General features: G+C 46.0%; 1 protein-coding gene across 1 annotated transcript in view; it reads right to left on the bottom strand.

The window, feature by feature from the left end:
* Casq2 (calsequestrin 2) overlaps positions 1 to 13549 on the bottom strand; it is a 58096-nt gene extending 44547 nt beyond the window's left edge. The window contains exon 1 of the mRNA XM_051198735.1: positions 13256 to 13549. Within this exon, the coding sequence (XP_051054692.1) occupies positions 13256 to 13531 (276 nt within the window). The 5' untranslated portion in view covers positions 13532 to 13549. The remainder of the gene's footprint in view (positions 1 to 13255) is intronic.
* Positions 13550 to 27017: the final 13468 nt, after the last annotated feature.

Below are 27017 nucleotides of genomic sequence, written 5' to 3'. Positions count from 1 at the left end.
GACCGCCTTCACCATTCTTCACCAACTCTGCTATCTATGTAGTGTACCTGGGCATGTTAGTTCCCCAGAAGGTAACCCCAGACCCCCACTCCCAGTTCAGTGCTTGCTCAAGAGCCCTAGATTTTCCTCTGCAATGTTTCCCTGTTTGTATATGATTATTATGATTATTCCCTCTCTCTTGCTGGTGTTAAACCCAGAAGGCCATGTGTCTGTCTGCCTTTCTCCCCACGCTTCCTCTAGAAGCCAGGAGAGTAGCTGACCCCCAAATTAGTGCCTCAAGTTAAATGAACCAATCAAAAGGGAGATTGTTTGTGAGAGCAGAGGCCAATGAGACAATGGGCCAGGACAGCAGAAGGAGTGAGTACATCCACAGGGAAGAAATAGTGTCAGCACAGGTTTGAAGGTGGACACGTCAAGGGTTGGGCCAGAACAAGCTAGCTTAGTGGAGCAAATTATATTTGGAGGGGGTTAAAAGGAGTCCCGTGTGCCACCCACATTCACGGCAGGTCTTTCTTCTTTGTGGGTCTGTTTAAGATTACTAAGATGTTTAAGATGTCTAAGGAAAAGAGTGAAGTTTTGGACACCATGGTTGGAAGTTATGATTCAGAGTTGAGTAGAACAAAGAGACTGATCTGAGTTCAGAGAGGATAGATCTGACGATGCAGAACAGACAGAGAAAGGGTATGGAAAGGGAAGACAGCCAGGTGGCAGGCAGGTGTGTGGTCTGATTGGGAGATGGCTCTGGTCTCAGGCAAAGGTTGGGACCATGAAGAAGCGGCAGCCTATATGGTGGATGGTGTGAGTGGGGTCCCAGTGAGACCCAGCAGCTTTTATTTGGCCTTTGGGAGAGAACAAAGGAGAGGGACCACGAGGTGACTCAGGGTCCCCAGCCAGGAAACAGAATAAAGGACAAATGATAACAACGGGAGAATGTCCCAGAGGTGGGGTCAGCTTCTCAGAACAGACGGAACAGAAGGTGTTCAAGCTACCCAAAGGAGCTGAGGGTGTGAGAGGTGGGATCCTTTGGGGGTCTGGGGCATGAGAAGACCTTGGGCCAGAGCTGGCCATGTTGGCGGCGTGTGATGCAGGTGCATGGAGACAGGTGCCTGAAGAAGCTCCTACCCTGTGTAAGGAGAAACTGCTCAGAAGCTGAAAGCCATGAAAGGCGTACTGTGGTGTTCAAAGTCACTGAGACCCAGTGTCACAGGAAGTCTAGGAGGGGCAGGACCCCAACAGGTCTCCATTCTGGACTGGTAAGTCATGGATGACCTTGCAAAGGCAAACTGGGACAGAAGCCAGTGCAGGGAACTAGACAGTCGAGTGGGTGGCAAGGACAGGCTGGAGCAGGTGTGGCTTGCTTGTTCCAGAAGTTTGTCCATGAAAGGAAGTCAGTGCACAAGCAAGTCCCCCCTGCCGCCTGACTGTTGCCCTGGGCCTCAGGGGACAGAGCATCTGATACGTCTGTGTGTGCCTCCCAGTCCCTGTATAGAATGTATCACAGTGGGAGAGGTAAAGACACTGTGAGGAGAGGCTGGAGTTTCCTTTCTGGTTGGAGGGAGGATGGGAGGCGTCAGGACACTTGAAAGGAGGCGGCTGTGCTTTTCTGCAAACTCAAGAATCTGCAAACATCAAACTAAGGAGCTTGAGGGGAATCCTGAAGCTCTCCGCCCAAAGACAATACCCCTCAGGTCAGCCACCAATACACCCTGGCTGCACTGCTGTTCTTTCCGAGCGAGCCAGGAGCCAAAGAGATCCGCTCTCCCTGTCCCTCCCTGATACCATCTGGCAACATGTCAAACTATTCAAAACTGTGTTCCCTGAAACCCGAGAGCCCGCGTTTATCTCTGGTATCTCCTGTCACTTTTGGCCACTCTCAAGCAAGGCCTGGGCTATGTATAGCCTGGCAGTTGGCACACATTATGCTCACCGAGGAGGCTGGCTGGGGACGAGGGTAGCTATTTATGAGAATCAAGCAGTTACTGAAGCCTTTGAGGCTGGTGCTGGGTAGCCCTTGAAAGTGCTGGGGGTGGGGGTGGGGGCTACTGATTTATTTTATTGGCACTTTGGGGACTATGACTCCACTCAGTGCTAAAGCAAGGGTCCTAAGGATGGTGTGTGCACTGTACCCCTCCAGGATAAAAAGTCTATAAAACTACTGCAATAAAACACCAATTAGGGGGACAGTGTAATGGCTCAGTGGCAAAGCACTTGCCACTAAACTTGACAACCTGAATTTGATCACCAGTACCCACATAGTAGAAGGGGACAACTGATTCCTCAAAGTTGTCCTCTGACCTTCATACATGCCATGAACACAAACACACACACACACACACACACACACACACACACACACACTTAAATGAAAATATTAAAAGACAGTGCTAAGTAGGTATTTGCTATGTCAACTATAACACTGACTGCCTCATGTGAATTACCTTTTGGAATCTTCATGAAGGTCTCCCAAGAACGAGCTTTGCAGATGAGAAAATGGAGTAACAAAGAGGCTAAGCAATTTGTCCACATCTATGGTTTTTAAACAACCCTACTGAGAACCCAACCTTGACACTGCTCCGGAATCTAAGCCTCCTCCACTTCAACCTACTTCTGCAGAGGAAATCAGAGGGACCTGAGGCTACACCCTGGCTCTGCTGATGACCAGCTGTGAGCTGAGAAAGATACAGCTTCCTTGATCTCCGAGTTTCCATTCAAAAGAGAAGCAAGAGCCAATTGTTGCCGGCACAACCTGTATGCAACAGTTTAGTGAAGATTTATTTCCTGCAAAAGCCAGTACAGGGCAAACCCTATTCTAAAGATTGCCCTGACCACAAGCATACATGTGCCTCTCTTGCAGGGAAAACTGGTGCTAACATAGCCCAAGGAGCCCACCCACAGCTTCTCATGTAGCAGGTCTGGGATGGAACCCTGAGTGGGCATTTCTGATCAGATCCCACGCAGGTGGCCCTGGGCCCACATACAGTGAGAACCTTTGCTCCACACATCTTCTAGCACATAAACACAGTCTCATTGAGCAGCTTTGGGTGATATCCAAGATGACAGAATGAGGGAGGCTGTCTCTGGAGGTCAGGGCTTTTGTTTATCCATTTTACACTAACAAGAGCCTTTCATGGAATAAAAAACAAGTGGATTTAATTCCCAGTAACACACACACACACACACACACACACACACACACACACACACACACACAGAGTCCTAAAAACAAAAATTTGGGGCAGGAAGCACAGTAATAGAACATTTGCCTAGTGCAAGCAGGGCTCTGGTTCAATCACCAGTACCATATAACTAACTAAATAAATAAATAGATTAATTAATTATTTAATAACATGGGACTAGGTCATGTCCTTTCCTAATGTTCTTAGCAGAGTTCTGTTCTGTTCTCAAGGGCTTGTGGAGATGCAGTGTGGCAGGAGGGCCCCCTGCAGCCCATACACACACACACACACACACACACACACACACACACACAGAGAGAGAGAGAGAGACAGAGACAGAGAGAGAGAGAGAGAGAGAGAGAGCACCCCAAAGTGCCCTGATCCCTTTGGGGGGGGCACTTTCTCTTGGTTTCACTTTCTCTTGGTTGGTATCATCCTTCATTAGAACAGGGAGGAGCGGGTCCCCTGCCCATGGAGAGACCTCCCAGATGGAAATGATGGACTTGGACTTCTCTGTCCTATGGTGCGCATCGAAAAGCAGAAGTCTGTTTCTGCTTGGCTGAACTTTATGAGATACCCGAGCCTGACTGGGTCCTGGAACTCAGGAAGCTGGGGCAGATGGAGCTGCATCGTAAATTCAAGGCCAGTCTGGTGACATAGTGAGACCCTGTCCCCCAAAACAAAACAACAACAAATTCTGACTAGAATTTTTTTTTGATAGCATCTACTAAGGACAGCAGATGCCATGGAAAACTAGCTTGTGTGGAGGGAGGGAGGTTTTATGGGATGTCACATATGGGTGAGTTCAAAAGCAGTCCTTAACTGTGCACCAAACATATGTGGGTCACTTTGTATGTGTCTTGTGTCTGTTTAACCATTATAAGATGCCCTGGAAAGAAAGTGCATATTATGGCCATTGGAATATTTCACAAAACAAGCACTCAGCCTTGGGGAATCCCATCCCTCTTGCAGCCACATTGCTAAAACACAGACTCAAACTCAGTTTGCTTCATAGGTAAATCGGGGTTGTGTGGCCAGCTGATAACTTGATATTCTGAGCTAGGATGGCTGTGGGGAAGGGGTCCATCCCAGCACACAGCAGATGTTGGAGAGGAGAGGGTGCCTGGCTTGGTACGCAGCAGCAGGAGGGAGCTCCTGGAACCGAGCACCTTGGGCACTCGGATGCCTCGCCAGCCTACTGCATGGCAAGATGGTGTGCTGGATCCCTTCCTGAGAGGCTTTCCAAACAGAAACAGCTTGGGTGGATAACTCTTGCCTGCTGCATGTAGTGTAGATCCCACAGAACCTTCTGAGGCATCTTCAAACATGCCAATACTTCGTGCTGAACTGGCTTTCTAGGGAGAGCAAGTCATATTAGGTGTGCACTGAGACTGTCCCATGCCATGTGACATGTCCCATGCCAACCTGCAAAGCGCAAACTGCAAGAGAGCATACCTGGTGATGGGAATAAAAAGCGTCCCAATTTCTCCAGGAGATCCCACGTCTTTTTTGCTTTTGCTGCTAAGACTCTAAGAGTCCTCACCATATTTCCATGGTGCTGGCTGTCATGGTAGCTCATGGCCCCATTTAAAAATGTGTGCCCATGGGAGTGTGTCTATCCCAAGTGGAGATGCTTCGAGATGAACTGGCTCTGATGTACAGGGTAGGACTATTTTTATTACTGCACGTGCACAATGTATGTTTGGGTACATGTGCCATGTGATTCCTATGTCATGGTATGAGTGTGGAGGTCAGAGAGTTCCAGGGATCAAACTCAGATTATTCGGTTTATGAGATAAGCACCCTTACCCACTGAGCCATCTTGCCAGCCAGCCCTGCATCTGTAAAATCTTCACTTCTTGGTTAATTCTGTACAGAGAAGGCTTAACTACTGTCAACCGAACCCATACTCCCCTGATAGCACTTCTTGTTTCTTTCCTCATCCAAGATCACCTGCAATACATAAAGTGCCTAGCAAAGGCCCATTCTCCAGTTCCACAGGAGCCGGGGGTGAGGGGGGATGCTTCTCCTGGAACAGCACAGGCTCTGTGTGAGGACTCCTTCTCAAAGCCAAACCAAAATAAGGCTGACCTCATCTGGGTTTTTCAGAGTGGAGCAGGTGTGAGGCTGAAGAGGGCTGTCTTTGGGCGGGGAGCAGTTGGAGAAAATCCCTGAGTCCTTCGTGTGTTGCTATTCTCTGTCCAGTAGTCCCACATCAGTCCATCTGTAGATTCACTTGACTCCAGCAACTTCATTCTGCCTTGGGGTTTGGAAGAGCAACCACCGGGACCGCTGCCAGTGCTAAGTAGGCTCGGAATGCAGGGTCAGCCTTAAAAAGCATGGGGCTTTCTGTCTGTGTGCACAGATACACGTGGGACTGAGAGTCCCTCGGTTTGGGGAAACAAACAAACAAACAAAAGCATGTTTTACCCTTAGTTCAGTATTTCAGCGTGAGAAAGCAAAGGAGAATGCACAGATCCCTGGATCTTACAAATTCAACCTCTTCCTCTATCCTGGTCTTAAAAAACAAAACAAGCAAGCAAACAAAAAGCCTTGAGCTGAAGAGATGGCTCAGGTTGTAAAGATACTTGCCACCAAACCTGATTAATGACCTGAGTTTGATCCCTATGACATACATGGTAGAAAGAAAAAAATAATCTTTAAAAACTTGCTCCCTGGCCTATGCATCATGACATAAAATACAAGCCCCCCATTCGCCAAACAAATTGGGTAATTTTAAAAAGAAATAAAGAAAAAAATGTATTTCCAATAGAGACAATGTTTGTACAAGTCCTTTCCTTTTCAATTTTTCCCTCTCTCCACCTATCCATCCATTCACCCATCATCGTTTATTCATTAAAGTCTAGCTGGGTGTTAAGCTTGCGCCCATTTAAACACAGTAGCTGCTTAGGAGCCACACAGAGTGCAGATGTACAATTTAGCATTGCTAAGTGTGGGTGAAAATCCAGAGCATGTGTTTTCATAACTCAGTACTGCTTACAAACCTGAAACTATCCCTTTCAGCCAGTCACTTGTATAGTGGGAGGAACATGCCACCAGAACCAAGTAGGTATGGGTTCAAATCCTGCTTCATTCTGTATTGTCATTTCATAGCTTTGTGATTTCGACAATTTTTTCCCAAACTCTCCAACTTACTTCTCTGCATTTGTGGGATTACCAGAATTATATAAACTAGTATATCCAGGGCCTCTGCAAAGGGACTGGCTCACAATATATTCATTAGTACCTACTATTTCCCTTCTCATTCTTCTCAATATTTTTTTTCAAAAATATTGCAGAGTACCCAAGTGTCAGACCCTATCTACATGCTGGAACCTGTAGACTAGGACAAAGTCCTGAACTTTGTAGATTTCACGTTCTATATGTAGAAAGTATCACACAACGTGCAAGATGTCACCAAGTGCTATGGAAAAAATAAGAAGGGTAGAAAAAGTAGAAGGGTCTTGGAGGTGATATAGATATAGATATAGATAGATAGAGATAGAGATAGAGATGGGCAGGGAGATGACTTCTTTGATAAGATGATTGTGGTTTGAAAATGAATAACCCCCTTAGGCTTATATATTTGAGTGCTTGGCCATCAGGGAGGGGCACTACTTGAAAGGGATTAGGAGGTGTGGCCTTGTTGGAGGAAGTGTGTCACTGGGAGTGGGGTTTGAGGTTTCAGATGCTCAAGCCACGCCCAGTGGTACTGTTTTCCTGCTGCCTGTAGATTCCGACATAAAACCATCAGCTACTTCTTCATCATCATGTCTGCTTGCATGCTGCCATGTTTTCTACCATAATATTAGATCAAACCTCTAAAACTGTAAGCAAGCCTCAATGAAATACTTTTTAAAATGAGTTGCTATGGTTATGATGTCTCATCACAATAGGACATTGACTAAGTCAGTGACACATAAACATAGATCTAAAGGCCATGTGTTATCTGTCTCTGAAGGTAAGATGACTACCTGATGCATAAATGGAAGGACAACTTAGCTTCACATTACAGAACATTCTCCAATGTGCTCTGAGCTACTTCTGCATGATTCCCATTGGCTATCATAGCATCTTCATACCCCACGTCCATATGCCCCCCACTGTCCTCACATGGTTCATGGTACATCTCTCTTAGAAAAGGAATTGTAAGGCGTAGCAGCCAAACAGGTTTGTGTCATCTCTTCTCAGCTAATATCTGAGTCCTCCCTAAGTGTACTTTGAAGGTAACCCTCTGATTTGGTCTCAGAAATCCAGGCAATTCTAGGAAAAACATCTCAAAAGGGGCAACACTCCTTAGACTTGCATATTATTCTCTTTGGGGAAAACCTTTACAACCATGAGGTAGGGGGTCAATGGGAGATACCAAGGATATCTGGTTGAGTCCCACAGAAGTCTTGAATTAATATATCACAAGACCCATCTTGCTCTAAAATAGGCTATTTCTAAGAATCTAGATAGTATACTATTTAATGTCCATTTATTCTCATGAGAGATCCCATGGAGTGATGGGAGGTGTCATTCTGTAAATATGTTTCTCTTATTGGTTAATGAATAAAGCACTGTTGGCCAATAGGAAAGCCAGATAGATGGGACTAGGAGAGGAGGAGGAGAGAGGAAATAGTATGGAGGAGATCCAAGATGGAGGATGGAGAGAACAGAATGCCAGCCCCTCTCTCTGGTAAGGTAAGACCACATGGAAGTACTTAGATTAATAGAAATGGGTTAATATTTAAGACAGAGCCAGTCAATAAGAAACTAGTAACTGGCCAACAGAATTATATCTAATACAGCATCTCCGTGTGTCATTTGGGGCTGGTGTGGCAGTGGGCCCAGACCAAGTGGTGGAAAAACTTACTCATAACAATGGAGACACTGGGGGAGATGGCAAACATAGCTTCTCAAAAGGCAACTTCTTAAGCAATCAGCGCAAGTATGTTCCTAGAAGGAATGCTGAAAAGCAGCCCCAAACCTTAGACCCCTGAGACAGCCTCTTAGGAAGCCACCAAAGCAACTGGTCAACCCAGTGCTTGACTACTTAAATGATGAGGTCTTTGTACCAAAACCTGAGGTTGCTTGCCCATCCAAGAGACCCAGTTCACCCAAAACAGATGGACCAGTCCTGACTGCTCATGATGAGAAAGACATTGGTCTTTCGTCACCCACATACCTACCCCCACACTCATTTTATCACACAAAAGATAACAGTGTCTGCTGAGAGCAATACATACTTGCGAATGGATGGATATGTCTATCCATAGATCTACAATGTTCATTTTCATGTTTGAAAGCATTAGTTTGCCTGCGAAATCCCTGAGACATCCCACCACTTAACAACTCAATTGTGGGTTGGTCTATTGTTGCTCTCCACCTGCTATTCCTACCCCACAGGACAGAGACAGCACACAAAGCCACCACTCTCGCAGTTTATGTTGACAACACAAAAGAAAAATGGAGGAAGGGCATACATCATTATGGAAGAAAAAAATATGTGAATGGCAAAAAAATGTATTTAAAAATTCAATGCTCTTATGAATTTTCAAACTGGGCATGATGGCACAAGCCTTTAATCCCAGCACTCAGGAGGTAGAAGCAGGCAGATCTCTGTTAGTTTGGGGCCAGCCTGGTCTGCATAGTGAGTTCCAGGACAGCCAGAGCTATAAAGTGAGGTCTTGTCTCAAACAAACAAACAAGGCACCAAAAATGTTTATCAAAAGTTTGAAAATCTAAGCAGGCCAATTTTAAAAAACACTTTAAAAAATTGTGCCAGGCTCTGAAAATAGGAAAATGATTTTTTGAACTGTGTATAGCTATATGATGGAATACTATGCTGGTGCTGATATGTTTACAAACATGAAACTATTTAGTGATGTAGAATAAGTTAGAAAATTGTAAATGCTGTAATCCTGACTGAAAATGCATGTTTAGGCATAGGGAAAATACCGAAAGCATGTCAGAATACTAACCATGCTCACTTGGCTATGATGGTTTTTAATGGCACCCTTCATCCACTATATATATACATACTATCTATATTCTATATATACACTTTCATATATATATATATTTCTATAGATTCAATATATATATTTAATTCTAAAGAAGCTTGTGCTACATGGTTGATAAGGGGACCCAGCCGGGAAGTGAGCTTACCATCTACTTAATGGAGGGACATGTAACCATGCTCCGAAGAGAACCTGCTGCTCTTCTATTTGGCTGCCAGGAAATTGAAACAACTGGCCCCAGGAAACTGGAATTCCCCCAGGGGCCTCAGGCTGGAAAAGGGAAAACACTGAAGTCTGGCACCAGTCATAGGAAAGTCCTCTGTCTCAGGAAGAGATTTCACAGAGTTCTAACAACTGCAGGCAGCCCAGGCTGGGTCTCAGTCAGTGATGAGGGTGGGACCCCGGGTGCTCAACTATGCATACCTCTTACCTCTTGCCTTCTATTTAAACCTAAACCTCATGCCAGGACCCAAAGATGGACTTTGGGGTCACTGAATCCCTTTGTTCCTCTTCCTAACGTGGCCACAATGAATAGATCTCCCTTTTCCTTTTTTCATTATTGCCTGTCGCTTTCAGTGGACTAGTGAGAATAGGTGGTTGTGCCTAGGTTGTTAGGGCTTTCAGGGCCAAGCCTCTGACCCTAACAACCCCAGTAACAGCCACATCTATGAAACGAGGTCTTCAGGACAACCCAGAAGATTGCCGGGGCTCTCTCCAGTGCTAGCTTTTCTTCTGCCCAACAAGCATGTATAGAATGCCCACGCAGCACTGTGCACACATGTGCTCTGACCCAAGGCCTGGGCACTTAGACTCAGACTGGAAAGCAACATTCAAGCTTCAAGCCCCTGGTGGCAGTTCACTTGCTTTTTCCTGTTAACCCTTAAATGACCACATTGTCTCTCGGGTCAAAACTTCATTCTCTCCACCAAGTTCAGACTCTGCCATGGTGGGGGTGTGGGGGGGGAGGGTGCATGCTGCTAAGGCCTTTGAAGGACTGCCTCTTCCAGAGGAACGTCACCAAGGAGGAATAAAAACCCATTCTAAGGTAGCCAGGCCCCATGGACAACCTTGAGTGAAAAGCTCACAGAAGATATTTAAGAGCTGTCAGGTGCTCCCCTCCTCTCTCTGCCCCTTTCCCCCTTATTGTTCGGCCTGGGAAATTCCTACTCGTTGCATGAACCAGTTCTGCCCGGTCATACTTTCCATGTACCCACACAAAGGCAGTGGGGCTTTTTCCTCTTTCCTGGCCACGCCAGAATGAGATGGCCCTTGTGTGATAAGCTCCTCATTCCTGTCCTTCAGTCCTTGCGTCCCCAGCGGTTTCCGCCTGGGAATGGGAAGGTGTGATCAGTTTGATAGGTGGGGATTGGCTTTTAAAACTAAGGCAACAATCTGAAAAGGGTAATGGATAGCTTAAAAAATCCAAGCATCCCCCCCCCAAAGGATTGCAATATAGAACTTGTGTTTTGTTGCTGCGAATGTCTGTGTGCTCTAAGTCACCCAGGGTTACTTCCCTAAACCACTAACTAGAAGGGCAGGAATCTGGGCTCCTCAGAGCTGTGTGTCATGGCTGAGACAGTACTGTCCCATGGAACCAAATAGCCACAGCCCTGGGGCCGGAAGGACCTCTCTCTAAGTTTAATTTTGAGGTCCATGAGGAAAGCAAGAACAAACTAGTGGTTTTGACCAAGAAGAAAACTTGGGGGCCTCACATCTACTCCTCTTGGCACCCTTGGACTTCTGAGGCCATACTTTTGTCCTGTATTTTGAAAGTCTGACAGCTGTCTCAACAGAAGTGCACCCCTTGCCGGCCTTCCCAGGGGGTCCAGGCCGATTGCTACTCCTGAGACCTGCCTCCTAGACCCAGCACTCCTCAGCCTCAGTGTCACTCAGCTGGGACCCCAAGGCCTGGCCTGGGGCTGGATGGCTCTGTTCATGGAGGGTACTTGACAGGACCTTGCATAGTGCAGCCAGCAGCATGCTTCACACCACCTGACTTCAGGAGAAATGCTATGGAGGGGCTGTAGGATCTCAGACAGCCTCACTAAAATGAGTGGTGCGCCATTGGGTAATGTGGCCTCTAAGGGTTTCCGTCTCCCATGTGGATTGGAGAGAGTACCCATACCCACTTCACACTGTGACTGAGGATTAAGTTAGCTAACATATACAAAGTGCTTTCAACAGTCACTCCCCAGCAAGTGTTCCATAAGCCACCATCTTTATCGACTCCCCCGTAACCTGTGGGTTTTCTTTATCTTCACATATGTATGGATAAGTCACTGGAGCTCTAAGAAACAGTTATCAGCCCTGGCTCACATGCCCAGTAGGGGCAGAGCTAGAACTTACATCAGAGTTCCTGGTAGCCATTCCTATATTCCCTTTCCTTTAATTTTCCCTGAGAAGCATCAGGCTAGACCCTGTGCTCAGCTTCCCTTCATCAATCTCCGCTAGCTCAGCACCCTCACAGGAGCAGTGTCTGGAAGGGTGGGAGCCCAAGGCAGTCCCTTCTTAGGATTTTTCTTGGGGCCCCAGAACTAAATCTTCACAGGGGATATCCTTGCAGTATTGTATGCAAATGTGCTATTTAATAAGACAGGTATTTAAAACTGGTTGTCACTGTATCCTGGCCATGTAAGGTTCTTCTAAGTCTGGTTTTAACTAGTCAGCGATGCACTTACTCAATAGAAAGAATCTTTATGATTTCAGTTAACGTAGTTCCTGAGATGGCCTCCAGGTAGCTGAGAATGGCAGTTGGCAATGGAAATGATAATGTTCCCATTTAATGGGCTAAGCAGCAGGTGTGCTCTGGTCCAGTTCTTTTTCCAACCTGTGGCTTTTCCCATTTCTATAGCTTCAGCCCCCCCCCCCCGACCCCTTTCCCTCCACATGCTGCCAACAGAAGGGGCAAAACCACCACTCTCCCCTGAGGGTGGATGGTGTCTGGGAAGAACATAATGGCTGTGGAGGTATTTTTAAACACCAGCACTCTCGGCTGATCAGGAGGCCCTTTCAATCCTGAAATGCTTTGTTCATCTTTTAATGTCATTTTGATGTTTTCAGGTGGTTTTGCTGGATTTTTATTATAGTCTTTTTTTGAGACTTTAAATCTCCTTGATTTTTATGTGGTAAATTTGTTAATACTATTATTCGATTAGCCTGAGTGTCCTGGAAGTCCTGCCTGGTTGATTCTCAAGCAGCCCTCCCTGAAGCTGTGTGCGGACCTGGCCATGGGGACTAAGAAGGACTCTTGGCAGCATGGGCATTCTTGAAGTGTCAGTGGCCTTTAGCTGTCCAGGAGGAGCTGCAGAGAAACTTTCTGTGGTGCTTGCAAAGGATTAGAAATGCCACCTGCCCCATGCTAGGTGACCAACAGGTCATGTAATACAGATAAAATAAGAAATGACTTCAGCATCGGCCCCAAGCTCAACTCACACCAAGAACTTTCTGAGAAAAGAAACTGCCTGTTAATGAATACTCAGCCCAGAGAAGCACATATCCAAGCAAGTGACAGTGTCACTGTCCTTCTGGACAAGGTCAGAGGACCCTGGCTTCTCTGGATCCAGGGGAGAGCATGGAGACAAGCATGGGGAATGAGCTCACTGAACAAACTCGTAAGAATCCCCCCCACTTTCCTTTAAGCCAATGGTTAGCAATAGAACATTCTGAAAGCAGACAGGTGGGACTAGAACCCCTGACACCTCAGGACATGTGAAGGAAGAACTTCAGATCAGTTTCCTGGAGCTTGTCCTCTGGGGCCCCCATCTTCCTGCCCTACTCTGATTCCACACGCCAGTGTGAGTGAGCCTCTGCTATTTATCCTAAGCAATGATCACACAGCTCCCTGGATAAAGAAGGGTCCATGTGTAACCCCTTCCTTCCCTTTCACTTTAAGAGTCTGTTCACTTCTGCAGCCAAAACAACAAGAAAGAAAACTTTTCATTTATGTGAGACTACAACACAGGAGACCTCTGGATGTGGTCTCCATTCTCCGTGCCCTTGTTCCCACATCCCTGTCAAATGCCACACGGGCTCTCTCGCTCACTCAGACAGGTGGCTGCTGACTCACTCACTCACCTCCAGCACTATCTCCTTCAGCTGGAACTGTTTCTGTGCGACCTTGTCTGAAGACACCGGCTCATGGTAATAGAGGCACAGCAGTTCATATCTCTTCAACATCTGCTTGAAGCTCTTCTCCGAAAGGCTGACCACTCGGTCCTTCCCGTCATACGTGGGGAAGTTCAGCCCCTCTTCTGCCCTGCTGAAGGACAGCAGATAAACCCCCAGCAGGAGCAGGGGAGCTCGCTTCATTTGGGAAAAATCTTGTTTCTCGGTCCCCAGAATAGACATCATGGGCGACAGGATGGGACACTCTTGGAGGCTTCACTGAGACCAGCAGAGAGCAAAGAGGCTGAGCTCACCTCCTCAGGTCCTGCAGTGTAGTCTCAGGCTCAGGACAGTCTGTGGAGGCTTAACGCACACATGCGCAAAGAGCGAGAGCCAGGCAGGAGGCTGGGAGGCCAAGCCCTAGATACCTTGCATAGCTCTCCCAGCCTCTGTCTCATTAAGAACTCCATTTTTAGGATGCAGTTGTTTCAGGCTAAAAATAAATCATGCAATGAATAATAATAAAAAAAAAAGTCAGATATGACACTGTTGAGGGATTTGTCCACACAGTGTTACAGTATGTCAGTGGTGGGCAGGGTGAGAATGAAGATACTGTACCACAGTGAAATAAGGAGGGGCCAAAGGTCAAGGAAGAGAGGGAAACTCATGCAGGGGTGGGGGCCGGTGAGAAGAGAGAGCAAGAGGCGGTGATGGAGAGGTTAGGGCATCAAAAATGCCGCTTTTGGACATTGTGCTGCTCAGTTCCGGGCAACCATGCTGGCTTTGCTGATCCGCTGAGACCAGCACACTCTCTGCATGCCTTTCTAAGTCCTCTTGGAAGCCCAGTCCTGGCAACACCATGCCCACATGTCCTTGCCAGTCAGGGACACAGAGACTCACTTTCCCACTAACCCAGGACACAAAGGACCATAGCAGTCCCTGCTCATTTTCCTTTCCAGGTCCCAGGTTGAGGGCTACCAGAGTCAGGAGAACCAGTGATCATTTTCAAGTCAGTTTCTTTTTAAGTTTTCCAGTTCCTACAGGAACATTTTGAGTTTCCTACCAGTGTCCTGCCATTTTTCTTTCTCTTTTCTTCTCCCCTCCCTCACTGACCCCTCCTCCCCACCTTCATTAACTCTAAGGCTTCGTTTTTTGCCCCTTTCTTCATCAGCCACAGACTGATACGGAGTTTGTCCAAGCTGGGATGGAGCAGAGTCGAGATCTCCACTCTGCCTTCTTTGTGGCTGGTAGATGCTGGAGCATCCTTCCTGAATCTCAGGTCCCCATTATTTAAAATGAAGAAGACTACAACTTTGGTGCTTAGGATACACAAAACAAGCCCTTGAAAACAGTAGCCGCTGTATGGGATTCCTTCTCGCTGCAGTGGAGCTTGTCCGGTCCATCCTCACAATGAGCTCAGCTGGCCACAGTGTCGGCCTGCTCCCTGCAGATGAGCTGACTGGGGCTGAGCACTGTACCATGGGTGGGTCTGAGATTCAAGGTTCTCAAAGGACCCACACAGCTGATGTCAGGACTCTGGGCTATGTGACTTCTCATTCAGCAATCTCTTTGCCCATACCCTTTAGGTGGCTCTTTGGTACTATCTTCTGGTCCTATAAAAGTTCTGTTATGCTCTTCACAGAGGTTGGTGGTGCTTAGAAATCTGGCCAGTGTTTATCTTCTTTGTGCTAGAAAGCCAGTCACCGGCACCTTTCCCAGCAGCTGGAAGAAAAAGCTAATCCCACTGCTGTCTGACTGTATTGAGGCCCTCTGCTGCCATGAGAGCTCTGATGACTCCTCACTTTCATGTCCAGGAGGGTGGGGCCTTGGGGAGCCCAGCACTGATAACCCTGACCGATTGCAGTCCTCCCCAGGGGCTAGTCCTCCCCAGGGGCACTGTCTCTGTGCTATCTAAAGGGAGGGTCCTCAGCAACAGTTCTTGCCAAGCCTTCAAGATGCCTCCCTCCTTAGAAAGTGTAAGGGTGGGTGGCCAGGTGGGTGGGGGTGTGTCCTGTCTTTTTGAGGTCAGCTCTGCAAACTTCCCAGTGGTCTAAATCTCACTGGGTTACCTTTATTTAGAAGCCGCTCTACTTTTCTCAATGAGAAGCTAGACTTGAAGTCTCAAGTCAATTAAAAACACAAAACAAAACAATTCTCCTCTGCCCTTGGAGTTTTGTCTGTTGTAAGTCTGTGGTGGGCTTGGCCCTGGCCACTGAAACCTTTAGTGTCAGAGTCTTTGCATTTCCTATTGACTTGTTATCCAACTTGGGTGTCATGACCTGTGCCCCAAGTCAGCTCAGCATCTGTTCTCAATAAAACAATTAAAAGGGTCAAGTCAATAGAGCAGAAAACGGATTTATTCAATGTGTGCCCATTGGGAAAAGAGACAGTGATGTGCAGTAACCCCTTCAAGTCCATCCTTTGGGTTCTGGAGTGAGGCTGAACCTTAAATAAGGGGCAAGGATATACTGCCTAAGCAGTCCCACGGTGCCCTTTGCCATGAAGGTATGACCTTTAAATGGAGGTGAAAATATATGTATCTGAAAAGATAAAACAATTTGAACGAGAAAAGTAATGTTGGTCTCTCTGTGTGTGTGTGTGTGTGTGTGTGTGTGTGTGTGTGTGTGTGTGTGTGTGTAGTAGCCCTTCTGGTGTGGTCCCATCCATCACTGGCACTTCATTATCTGGCTTCAGCCTCATCCTGTAAGGTGGTCTAACAAGTTGTTAGAACTGTGTGAAAACTCCATGGGAGACAAGTCGCCTCTCAGGCTGTTGCCCTCCCCTTCTAGTATATGATTCCTTTCCCATTCCTTTGGGACCCCTTGTTTCACAGATGACCCAGTCTTTTCCAGAATGCTTTCATTTCTGCCAAGCCCACCACAGACTTACAACAGACAAAACTCCAAGGGCAGAGGAGAATTGTTTTGTTTTGTGTTTTTAATTGACTTGAGACTTCAAGTCTAGCTTCTCATTGATGGCTCCAGTGAGAAGCTCCTGTCAACAGGGAGACTCTGTGGGGATTGCAGGTCCCCCCGGGGAAGGAGCAGTCTCTGACATACCTGTGGTGCTGAGGGTCGGTGGAAGTGGGAAGGAGAACTTGCATCCACCCTTTAGGGAGAAGCATGTTTTTCTGGCTGGCAATCCACCCTGGCAGCCTTCCTGGAGTCTCTTCTTGCTGTATTCCTCATTAGCCTTATGGATTTTATAAACATGAATGTTGCATCCATGTCTAGATCAACCTATGTGCCTCAAAGCAGCTGTTTCAGTCCTGATCAAACCAGCGTGGAACACACTTCAGGGTTTGTGTGGGTCTACTGTAGCCTGTGGGGTTATAGATGCAATTAAAAGGCATTTTTCAGTTTCACTGTATTTGTTTTTTAACAAGAAGGAGTAAACAAACAAACAAATACAGATAAATGTTCTTTGTCACAATGTGATACAAGCCCTTTGTAGGCGGACTTTTCTTTTCTTTTCTTTTTTTCTTTCTTTTTGATATAATCTGTTGGCCAGGTATAGTTTCTTATCGGCTAGCTCTGTCTTAATTATTAATCCATTTCTGCTGATCTATGTATTTTCATGTGGTCTTACCATCAAGAGGCAGCTGGCGGTTCTGCCTTCTCCAGACTCTCCATCTTGACTCCTCCTTACCACTTCAAATTTCCTCCTTGTCTCCTAGTCACTCCTATCTCCTTTCCTATTGGCCAACAGTGCTTTATTCATTAACCAGTATGAGAAACATATATACATAATGGCACCTCCCATCACAAGAATTATTTAAGATGGATTTGAGTGAGCTGCAAGGAAGGGGCCAAGGACAGACAGTAACATGGCAGAGTCACCACAGTGGTACATGTGGAAAGGCGGGTCTTATGCAGAGAGGCAGATGTAACAAACAGGGTTTGAAAACACCTTCCTTCAGTCTGTTGGATTACATGTGGGAGCAGTCAGCCAGGGGAAATCCCTGGAAGACATGCAGTCTGGAGATTCTGTGTTCATCCACCAACTGGCAAGCTGCCGTGTAGTAAGAAAAAGACGGGTAGAGCCAGGAGATAGCGGAGATAGTTCAGTATGGAACTTAGGTGCAGTTGGAGACCTGAGCTCAGATCTGTAAAAAGCCCAGCAGAGTAGCTCAGTCCTACTGAAGAGAAAGAGGCAGGATAATCACTGAGGCCTGCCAGCTATACAGTCTTGTCCAGTAAAGTAAGGTAGGCAGACTTTTCTGTCCCACCAGTCAATACCCAAATAACCACACAGAGACTTAATATTAATTATAAATGCTCAGCCAATGGCCCAGGCTTGTTACTAGCTTAGTCTTACATTTTAAATTAACCCATATTTCTTATATACACTCTGCCAAGTGGCTCGGTCCCTTTTCTCAGTACAGCAAGTTCATCTCCTTCTTTCCCAGTCCCCTTGTGATTCTCAGATTCCTCCTCTTCTTGGAATTCTCTTTTTGTCTGTAAGTCCCGCCTAACCTCTACCTGTCCAGCTATTGGCCAGTCAGCTTTTTTTTATTAACCTAATCACAATGACATATATTCACACCGTGTAAAGGAATATTCTACAGCCTTTGGCTTTCTAACAATTTCCACCTGTTGTCTCTGAACTGGCACATCTAGGATCCCCCCCCCCCCCACCTCACTCCTTTCCACTGTTCTTCCACGACTTCAAGAACATAATTCAGGTTGATTTTCACAGTAACCCAATTCACAGGTAAACTTGGACTCCAAGCCTCGCGTGTTTTCTTTACTGATCAGTTACACAGATTTTCCAGCGCATCTTCTACACGCTACTTTTTTTTTGGGTACAGAAGATAGACACACAGTAAACCTAAACTCATGAATTTACATCTTAGGAGAGAGGGAGAGATTGAGCATGCGTGCCTGCTTACATCATACAATTTGTCACATAGGGAAATAATCTCTCAACCGTTGAGGAAGACAAAAGTAGAGATAATGGCAACTGGCTAGTTACTGGGAGAGAGCAGATGGGGGAGGCAGAGGCAGGAAAACTGCTGCAGTTTCGAGACCATCTTTGTCTACATGATGACTAGAGAGAAGCTTCCTTTCTCATTAAAAAAAAAAAAAAAAAAAAAAAAAAAAGGTACCTTTTGTTATCAGAGTGAGGGCCAGGGCCTGTGCCCTGGCAGCCCCAGGGGTCTATGGCTGGCCACTTGTCCTCAATAGGCCACTTAAAGAGACAATAGTGGAAAACAGAGAAAGGAGTTTTATTCAATGCGGCCACACCAGAAGAGAAAGTAAGTAAGTAAGTGGGTCTGGGAACTCCCTCACACATCTTTGGAGTTCTGACCTGAGGGATAGTTTTAAAGGGAGGTCAAGAGCAGCCCTGATCAAAGTGTGGTCCAATGCGCTACAGAATTACCATTGTCTGTCTCCAATCTCTCCTGAAAAGTGAGCTGATGAATTGTCAGAGTTGTGTGGAATCTTCCTGGGAGACAAGTTACCCCTCAGCTAACATCAGATCTTTAACCTTTTCCTACCCCCCCCCCCAGCGTGGGATTGCCATGGAAATTCCAGTTGCTTAGGGTTCAGTGTCTCAACAGCATGGTTGCCAAAGGATGGAACATCAGTGTCTCTCTAGAATTTCTTCATCCCTGCAAGGGCAGTTACATACTGGGGGCAGGCACTGTAAAAGCAGAAAGCTGAAGTAGAGGGGGGTGAGGCTGAAGGCTGTAAGAAGAGCCCAGGGGCCAGCCTCGCTCTCCATCTGCGGACTGTCTCCAGTTCAAGGCCAGAGGGCTTCACTGGCCTCTCTCCCCCACATCAACAGTCAACACTACTTTCCTTTTACAGACTCTTTCACTCTTTCAAACACTACACTCTCATCTGCACGTAAATGTGGCACGTACACGCAAAGGCATAGGTCAGTTCTCCTGCCCCCTCCCTGGCTCTCAGATTTCCAAGTTGCGAACATTAGACTCAGGCTTAGCTCTCCCGTGCCTTCTTCTGGTTCTAAAGTTTTCGGCTTGGTTCTGAGAGTTTCTGGGAGTAGGACAAGCTTGGGGCTTCTGGGCTGGGCTTGAGGAGGTGCCACGTGCTTTCCTGGTGGAGGAGGGTTTTGAGGGGCAGGACCCAGGACAAGCCCAAGCGTGCCTCTCTCCACAGCGAAGTCCCACTGCCTCACGGTGCTCTTCTTTGACTAAAATACTCCACCCAGTGGACTAAGCCGAACATGGCATCTTTCTTTGTGTTTGCCTTAGGAGCATCCTGGAGCCGCCTTGTTGGAGCAGCTCACGGACACCTTAGGGGGAGACACTGGTGTCCAGATCCCCATGTTGCATGACTTAGCCGGCACAGGGTTGGTAGCTGCCCTGTAGCCTTCCTTTCCCCAGAGCTCTGAATGTCAGGGGCCCCTTAGGAGCCTTTCGACCTCACCAGCATCTGGGAACTTCCTAACAGAATAAGAACAGAGAGAGCAGCTAGGCTGACAAGCCTCAAGGCTCCACTAGTGTGATCTGATCCCAGCTTTTGACAAATGTTACTTCCTTGGGGAGGGTGTCAGTCTAGACTGGGGCTGCCATTCACTTCCTGGCACATGGCACTTCTCCTTGGAAACACCACTCCCTCTGGAGTTCCTATCTTCTTAGATGGGCCCGAAGGTTATTGGATCAGGCAAACATCTGTTACCAGCATTTTCATAACTAGCCTGGGCCCAGAGCAGAGCTCAGTAACTATGTAGTAAATAGCATCATGGAGTTACTTTGTGTCAGGCCTTTTCAAAAGTACTGCAGATTTATTTCTCTTAGCAATTCCAGGAAGCTAGTAAATTTACTCCTCCCACTTACCAGATGGACAAACTAAGAGACAGATTAAGTACATTGTTTAAGGCCACATGGCTAGTACTGGCAGAGCTGGGATTTGAACCCAATTGGGGAACTCTTGTGCCTGTCTCCCACCACATGTAACCACTAGTTTTCCCTGAGGTCCTATATTGCTTACACAAGTCAAGGATTGCTACAGAGCTATAGCTGACTGCCCAGGTGGAGACTGCTCCATGGGAGAGACACTGGCTTTTCTCACTCAATCAAATAAACTTCCTGACTGTTGAGAATACAGGAAGGAGGAAGAGGATAACTTAATTAGAATCATTGCTGGTGATGAACACAATGACCACAAGCAACTTATGGAGGAAAGGGCTTATTTCTCTCGCTTACTCTTGCTTGGTACAGTTCATCATCAATGGCAGTCAGGACAGGAACTCGAACTGGGCAGGAACCTGGAGGCAGGAGCAGATGCAGAGGCCAGCTGCTTACTGGCTTGCTCTGCCTTCCATCTTATAGAACACAGAACCAACAGCCCAGGAACGACACTGCCCACCATGGGCTGGGCCCTCCCCTATCAATCACTAATTAAGAAAATGCCCTAAACGTTTGCCTGGAGGCATTTTCTCGATTGAGGTTCTCTCCTCTCAGATGACTGTAGTTTGTGTCATACTGACATCAAACTAGGCAGCACAGAAGCTAATGTTCCCTGTGCTTGCTGTGGGGCAGCCACTGGGCTCATTGCACTTCTTCTACACTCTTGTATTTCAAATGCATTGAACTGAGAATCAAGTCTTCCATTCCACAGGTGAAGAAACTGAGGTTGAGCAAAGTCAGGTAATCAATCAGCTTGTTGTCACACAGCTGCAAGGAGTAGACTCTGCTTGGCCTGTATGACTTCAGCTTGGTCTGCATAAGGAAGGTGGCCTGTCCCATCTCCTAGAGAGGAAGAAGCTCAAACTACATAGAATTTACAAGGCAGGAGAGAATAAGGGAAAACAGACATTTTAATAGGAGAAACAAGAAGCAAAGCAAAGGAGGAAGGAAAGAAGGGAAGAAAGAACGAAGGAAAGGAAGAAGGAAGAGAGAGAGGCAGAGAAAAAAGGAGGAAGGGAAGGAGGTACTCATATCATAGAAAGAGGTCGACAAGACCAAGTAGAAAGATCAGAGTTAGTTTGTCATAGAGTCAGAGGCAAATAACTTCTCAAGGATAGTGCAGAGAGAAAAAAAAAATGTCATAGAGTTGATACTGAAATATCCAGATGGGGGTAGCAGTGTGAGGCTCCCTCCCATGAGACCACAGTCCCAGTACTCAGACACAAGGACTGTTCCCTCCCAGGGCCAAAGAGACTCTGCAGATACGATTGAGTTTATCCTGAGGTAGAGAGATGAAACCGAGTCTAACTGCCCTGGTGGTCCCTGTCACCAGGAGGTGGATCAGCACAGAAGAAGTGTGAGGACAGGAACAGAGCTGGAACCCCAGCTCTGGGACCCCAGGACTCAGGCCTCTCCAAGAGTCAGAGAAAGGAAGGAAGGCAAAGCTCTTCCAACGACTCCGGAAGGAGTGCTATCCCGGTGAGCCACTTTGGACTTTTAATAACCATAACTGTAGAAACTGTGTGTGTGTTGTCTTGGTAGCTAAGTCTGGTGATGTCTCACAGCAGTCATGGGGAACTCATGCAGAGGCAGGACGGTGAAGCCCCGCTTCTCCAGTGAGGAAGAGCTACACATGTAAGCCTCCGCTATTTATAAGAATAAGGGCATCTTCATCTAGCCCCATCGTCACAGCAGGCACAGCAGGCCAGTTTAGCAGAGTAGCCAAACATTTGAGTCATCTTGATCCCTGTTCCTAATGGAGGTAAGATGGATGTTTCTCTGGGCAAGACATGTCCCCACCTCTCAAGTTCTCTAAAAGAGAGGGACAGCTACATATTGCTACATCGCCTTCCCTTCTAAACTTTCCTTATGTACAGTAACACGGTCTCTCAACATCTACCCCTTCAGAACGTAAGAGATGGGTTGTTCCTCACCGCACCTCACCACTCTGACTCCTCCGCTTTTGCTTTCTGAGACTAGGACTCTCTATGTAGTCCCAGCTATCCTGGATATTTAGGACAGGCTGGCCCAGAACTAACAGAGATCCTCCAGCCTCTGCCTCCTGAGTGCTGGGGTTAAAGGTGTGGGCCACCCCACCTGGCAAGGTTGCCATTCTTGTACAGCACATGTAAAAAGAAGAGTCTCAAGTTGTTTAGCTAAATCCATTATTCCAGACTCTATTAAGTTTTAATTTTTTATGTATTCTATATATGTGTGTGTTTGTGAGCGGGTACATGTGCATCATAGTATACATGTGGAGGTCAGAGGAGGCCTTGTGGGAGTCAAGTTTCTCCCTCTACCAAGAGGGCCTGGATCGAACTCAGGTCATCGGGCTTGGCAGCAAGAGCATCTCCCACTGCGTTCTCACCAGTCCTATTATGTTTATATTCATGTCATCCATAATTACTGCAAACAGGTTAAAGATGGGTTACAATTTGCTGGTTTACAAATGATTAATTCTGTTTATATTTATTCCAATAATTATGCAAGAGGAAGATGACCCTCAACAAATGTTTAGATAGCACATTGGTTAAGCAAACACACACATCAGATATAAAGCTATGATTTTTTTTAAAAAAAAAATTATATACTACATGTGGTGTTTGGATGCTAACAGCTCCTACACACTCATCTATTTGAATTTGGTCCCCCATTTGGTCTTTTAGGAAGGATGGGGGTGTGGCCTTGGAGGAGGAGGTCACTGCAGTATGCTTTGTGGTTCCGAAAGCCCACGTCTGCCCCAGTCTTTTTTCCTTCCAGGCGCTCTGGATCAGACGTCAGCTCTCCACTACTGCTCAGGCCATGTCTGCTTGTCTCCTGCCATTCTCCCACCACGACAGTCACAGACTCACCCTTCAAACCTGCACGCAAGCCCCAAATTAAATCCTTTCTTTTGTGAGTTGCCTTGGTCATCTTGTCTCCTCACAGCAATAAAAAGCAACTATGACACCACAGTAAATTGTGAATATCCAAAGTACAAAACTTGATAGGCAGGCAAGATGGCTGAGCACATAAAGGCACTTGACCCCAAGCCTGATGACCTGAGTTCAATCCCTGGAACCTACATGGTGGGAAAAGAGACCTGACATCCACAAGTTAGTCTCTGACCGCCACCTGTGTGACACACACACACACACACACACACACACACACACACACACACACCACTAAATAAATGTAATGAGGTATAGAATTGGAGTCATTTTGACCTATGTACATCCACAAGTACATTACAGTCAGGACAGTGGCTATGAGTCTCCTATCTTTCTCCTCTCACCTGCTTCCTTCCCCTTGTCTTTCTGTTGGGTTAGTTTACATTTGGTGCAGTTTTCTATGAAGGAGGTCACACTTTGGTCTTTTTCATTTTCTGGCTGTCATTTTCTTTTTCCCCTCTGTAGTTACTCTGTGATTCAATCAGGCAGTTGCATACACTAATCCTTTACCATTTTTATTGCTAACTAAAATTGCATAATATCAACATAATCAGCTTATTTATCTGTTTCCTGTGTTAGAAATTTCTTTTGTTTTTTTCTTACATAGGGCTACTGAGAGCATTCCACTCAGATTTGTGATTCCTATTAGATCACCATGGAACAGGGACACAGTTTTATTATTTGCTGTGCCATCTCTGGGCATAACAATTTGTCTCCACTGCATTGCTTTGTTCCTTTGTCAAAAGTCATTTTCCTTGTGTGTGCAAGCCTAGCTCTCCATTTGTTCCTCAGATCAATAGATCTCTTTAAATGTTAATAGTACAGTCTCAGATTCTATAGCTTTGAAAGTCTTCAAGTCAGGTGCACTTCATTCTTTCCTAGTTTGTTTTAGGGTTTTGCTTGTTGTTGTTGTTGGCTTTTTTGTTTTGTTTTGTATTTTCATCTAAACTTCAAAATTAACTTATGAACTTAAAAGAAAAAAAACAACCTAGTTTTTGCTTCTTTGTTTTAAGAACTAGAAGTAGGAGGTTGGATATGGTGGTACGTGCCTTTAATCCCAGTGCGTGGAAGGCAGAGGCAAGCAGATTTCCGAATTTGAAGCCAGCCTGGTCTACACAGTGAGTGTGGAGACAACTAGGGATACAAAGAGAAAGCGCGTGCGCGCACACACACACACACACACACACACACACGAAAGAAAGAAAGAAAGAAAGAAAGAAAGAAAGAAAGAAAGAAAGAAAGAAAAGAAAGGAATAGAAGGACTAGAGGGACTGGCTAGTGCTCAGAGGTTCCCAGTGGCTTGTTCTTCCAGAGGAACTGGGTTGGGTTCTCTGCAGCAACATAGTGACTAACAGCAGTTCCAGGGCTAACACTCTCTTCTGACCTCCAAGGACACAGGACATACATGTGATGCACAGACATTCCTGCAGGCAAAATACCCATACACGTAAAATAATTAATTCTTTTAAAAAATAAATATATTAAAAGATCTTTGGATACTAGACAAACGACTAGATCAGCTAATACCAACAATGGTTATGAACAAAATCATCCAGTGTCATTTTAAAGAAAGAACTGGAAAGAGACAGTTTATTAAGATAGGGAAAGTGTTTCTGGGAACAGGGAAAACCACGTGGGTGGCCAGAGTCTCAGGCCTTTTTGGACCTCCTCATGGCCACCTCTCCCAATCTTGAGTGTCCCAGGCTGTTCTCTTACACATGCTGTTTGTTTCATGGCGTCCAGATGAGATCTAAGTAGATGTTTGCTGGGAGTTTTGTTTGGTGTTGTACTGAATCAGTAAGATGACTGGGGAGAACTAACAAGCGCACAGTGCGTCTTCAGAAGGATGGAGGTAGGACTCTCCACAGATGTCTTCTCTTAAGTCCAGGGTTTTGTAGTTCTCACTCTACAGGCTTTCCTCTTTTGTCACATTTATTCAGGCACAGTTCATCTTTTTTATCCTATTAAAATGACACATCTGTAAAAATCCAATTTCTATCTTTTTGTTGACAGTATACAGTAATGCAATTGATGTTTGTATATCAATTTTATATTCTCTAAACTCGCTAAACTCATTTGTTCCAGAAATTCTTTATGGATTACATCAATAGTCATATCATTTGTATATGGGGAGCCTTTTGTCTCTTCCCAGGAGATTTACAGTACCTTTTGTTTTATTCTACTTGCTTGCTTCATGGACTGGTACCGCAGCACGATGCTGAGGAGACACATGTGAGAGAATATAGACAGCCTAGCCTTGTCCTCATCTTAGAAGTCCAGTCTATTCTGTTAAGTGCGATCATAACTACAGACTTTTTAAAAGTAAAAGATTCTCAGGACTTCCTCAAACTGAGAAGCTTCTGTAAGGCAAAGGACTCAGCTGACAAGACAGACTGGGCAAAGATCTTCACCAACCCCACATCTGATAGAGGGCTGATCTCCAAAATATACAAAAAACTCAAGAAACTAGTCACCAAAACACCAAATAACCCTAGTAAAAAATGGGGTACAGAACTGAAGAGAAGATTCTCAATAGAGGAAATCAAAAAGGCTGAAAGACACTTCGGAAGTGCTCAACATCCTTAGCTATCAGAGGAATGCAAATCAAAACAACTCTGAGATACCATCTTACTCCTGTCAGAATGGCTAAAATTAGCAACACCAATGACAACTTATGCTGGAGAGGATGTGGAGAAAGGGGAACACTCCTCCACTGCTGATGGGAGTGCAAACTTGTACAGCCATTTTGGAGATCAATATGGCATTTCCTCAGGAAAATAGGAATCAGTCTACCACAGGACCTGGCAATCCTACTCTTAGGCATATACCCAAAAGATCCACATCCATGCTACAAAGACATGTGTTTAACTATGTTCGTAGCAGCATTATTTGTAATAGCAAGACCATGGAAGCAACCTAGATGCCCCTCAACTAAAGAATGGATAAAGAAAATGTGGCACATTTACAAAATGGAATACTACTCTGTGGGGGGGGGATGGAATCTTGAACTTTGCAGGCAAATATATGGAACTTGAAGAAACCATCCTGAATGAGGTAACCCAGTCACAAAAAGAGGAACATGGTATGAACTCACTCATATATGGATTTTAGACATAAAGTAAAGGACCACCAGCCTATAAATCACACTGCCGGAGAAACTAGGATACAAGGAGGATTCTAAGAGATTCATACAAGGTCCCTCACAGAAGGTCGAAAGTAACAAGATCTCCTGAGAATATTGGGAGTGGGGAGATAGTGAGTGGAGAGGGGCCTAGGAGAAAGAGAAGGGGAGGAGAGGAAGATTGAGTCAGGACAGGAGTAGATAATAGAGAGAGAGGTAAAGAGAGAGAGAGAGAGAGAGAGAGAGAGAGAGAGAGAGAGAGAGCATAAGAAAGGGAGCCAGTATAGGTTTGAAGAGGAAACTGTCCAGAGACCTACAAGACTGACCCCAACTAACAATTTGAGCAACAGTGGAAAGGCTACCATAAATGCCCTTCCCTGATAATGAGATTGATAACTAACTTATCCACCATCACAGAGCTCTCATCTAGTAGCTGATGGAAACAGAAGCAGACACACCACAATGGAACTGGAATCCAGATGCAGAGAGGGAGGACAAGACCAGGCTACAGAAACCCACAGAGACAGCTGATTTGAACAAGGAGGAGCTCATGGATCCCCAGACTGATAGCTAGGAAACCAGCATGGGACTGACTCAGACCCCCCCTTGAACATGGGTCTCAGCTAGAAGGCCTGAACAGTCTAAGGGACCTCTGGCAGTGGAACCAGGATGTATCCCTGGTGCACAGAAGGACTTTGGGAGCACATTCCCCATTGAGGGATGCTCCCTTAATCCAGAGGCAGGAGGGAGGGCCTAGTCCCAACTTTAAATGACTGGACAGATTTTGTTGAGCCCTTCTGG

The sequence above is a fragment of the Phodopus roborovskii genome, unplaced genomic scaffold (assembly GCF_943737965.1).
Source record: "Phodopus roborovskii unplaced genomic scaffold, PHOROB, whole genome shotgun sequence".
Classification (NCBI taxonomy): Eukaryota; Metazoa; Chordata; class Mammalia; order Rodentia; family Cricetidae; genus Phodopus; species Phodopus roborovskii.
The sequence above is the reverse complement of the archived record's forward strand: the minus strand, read 5'-3'. Positions and strand labels throughout refer to the sequence as shown.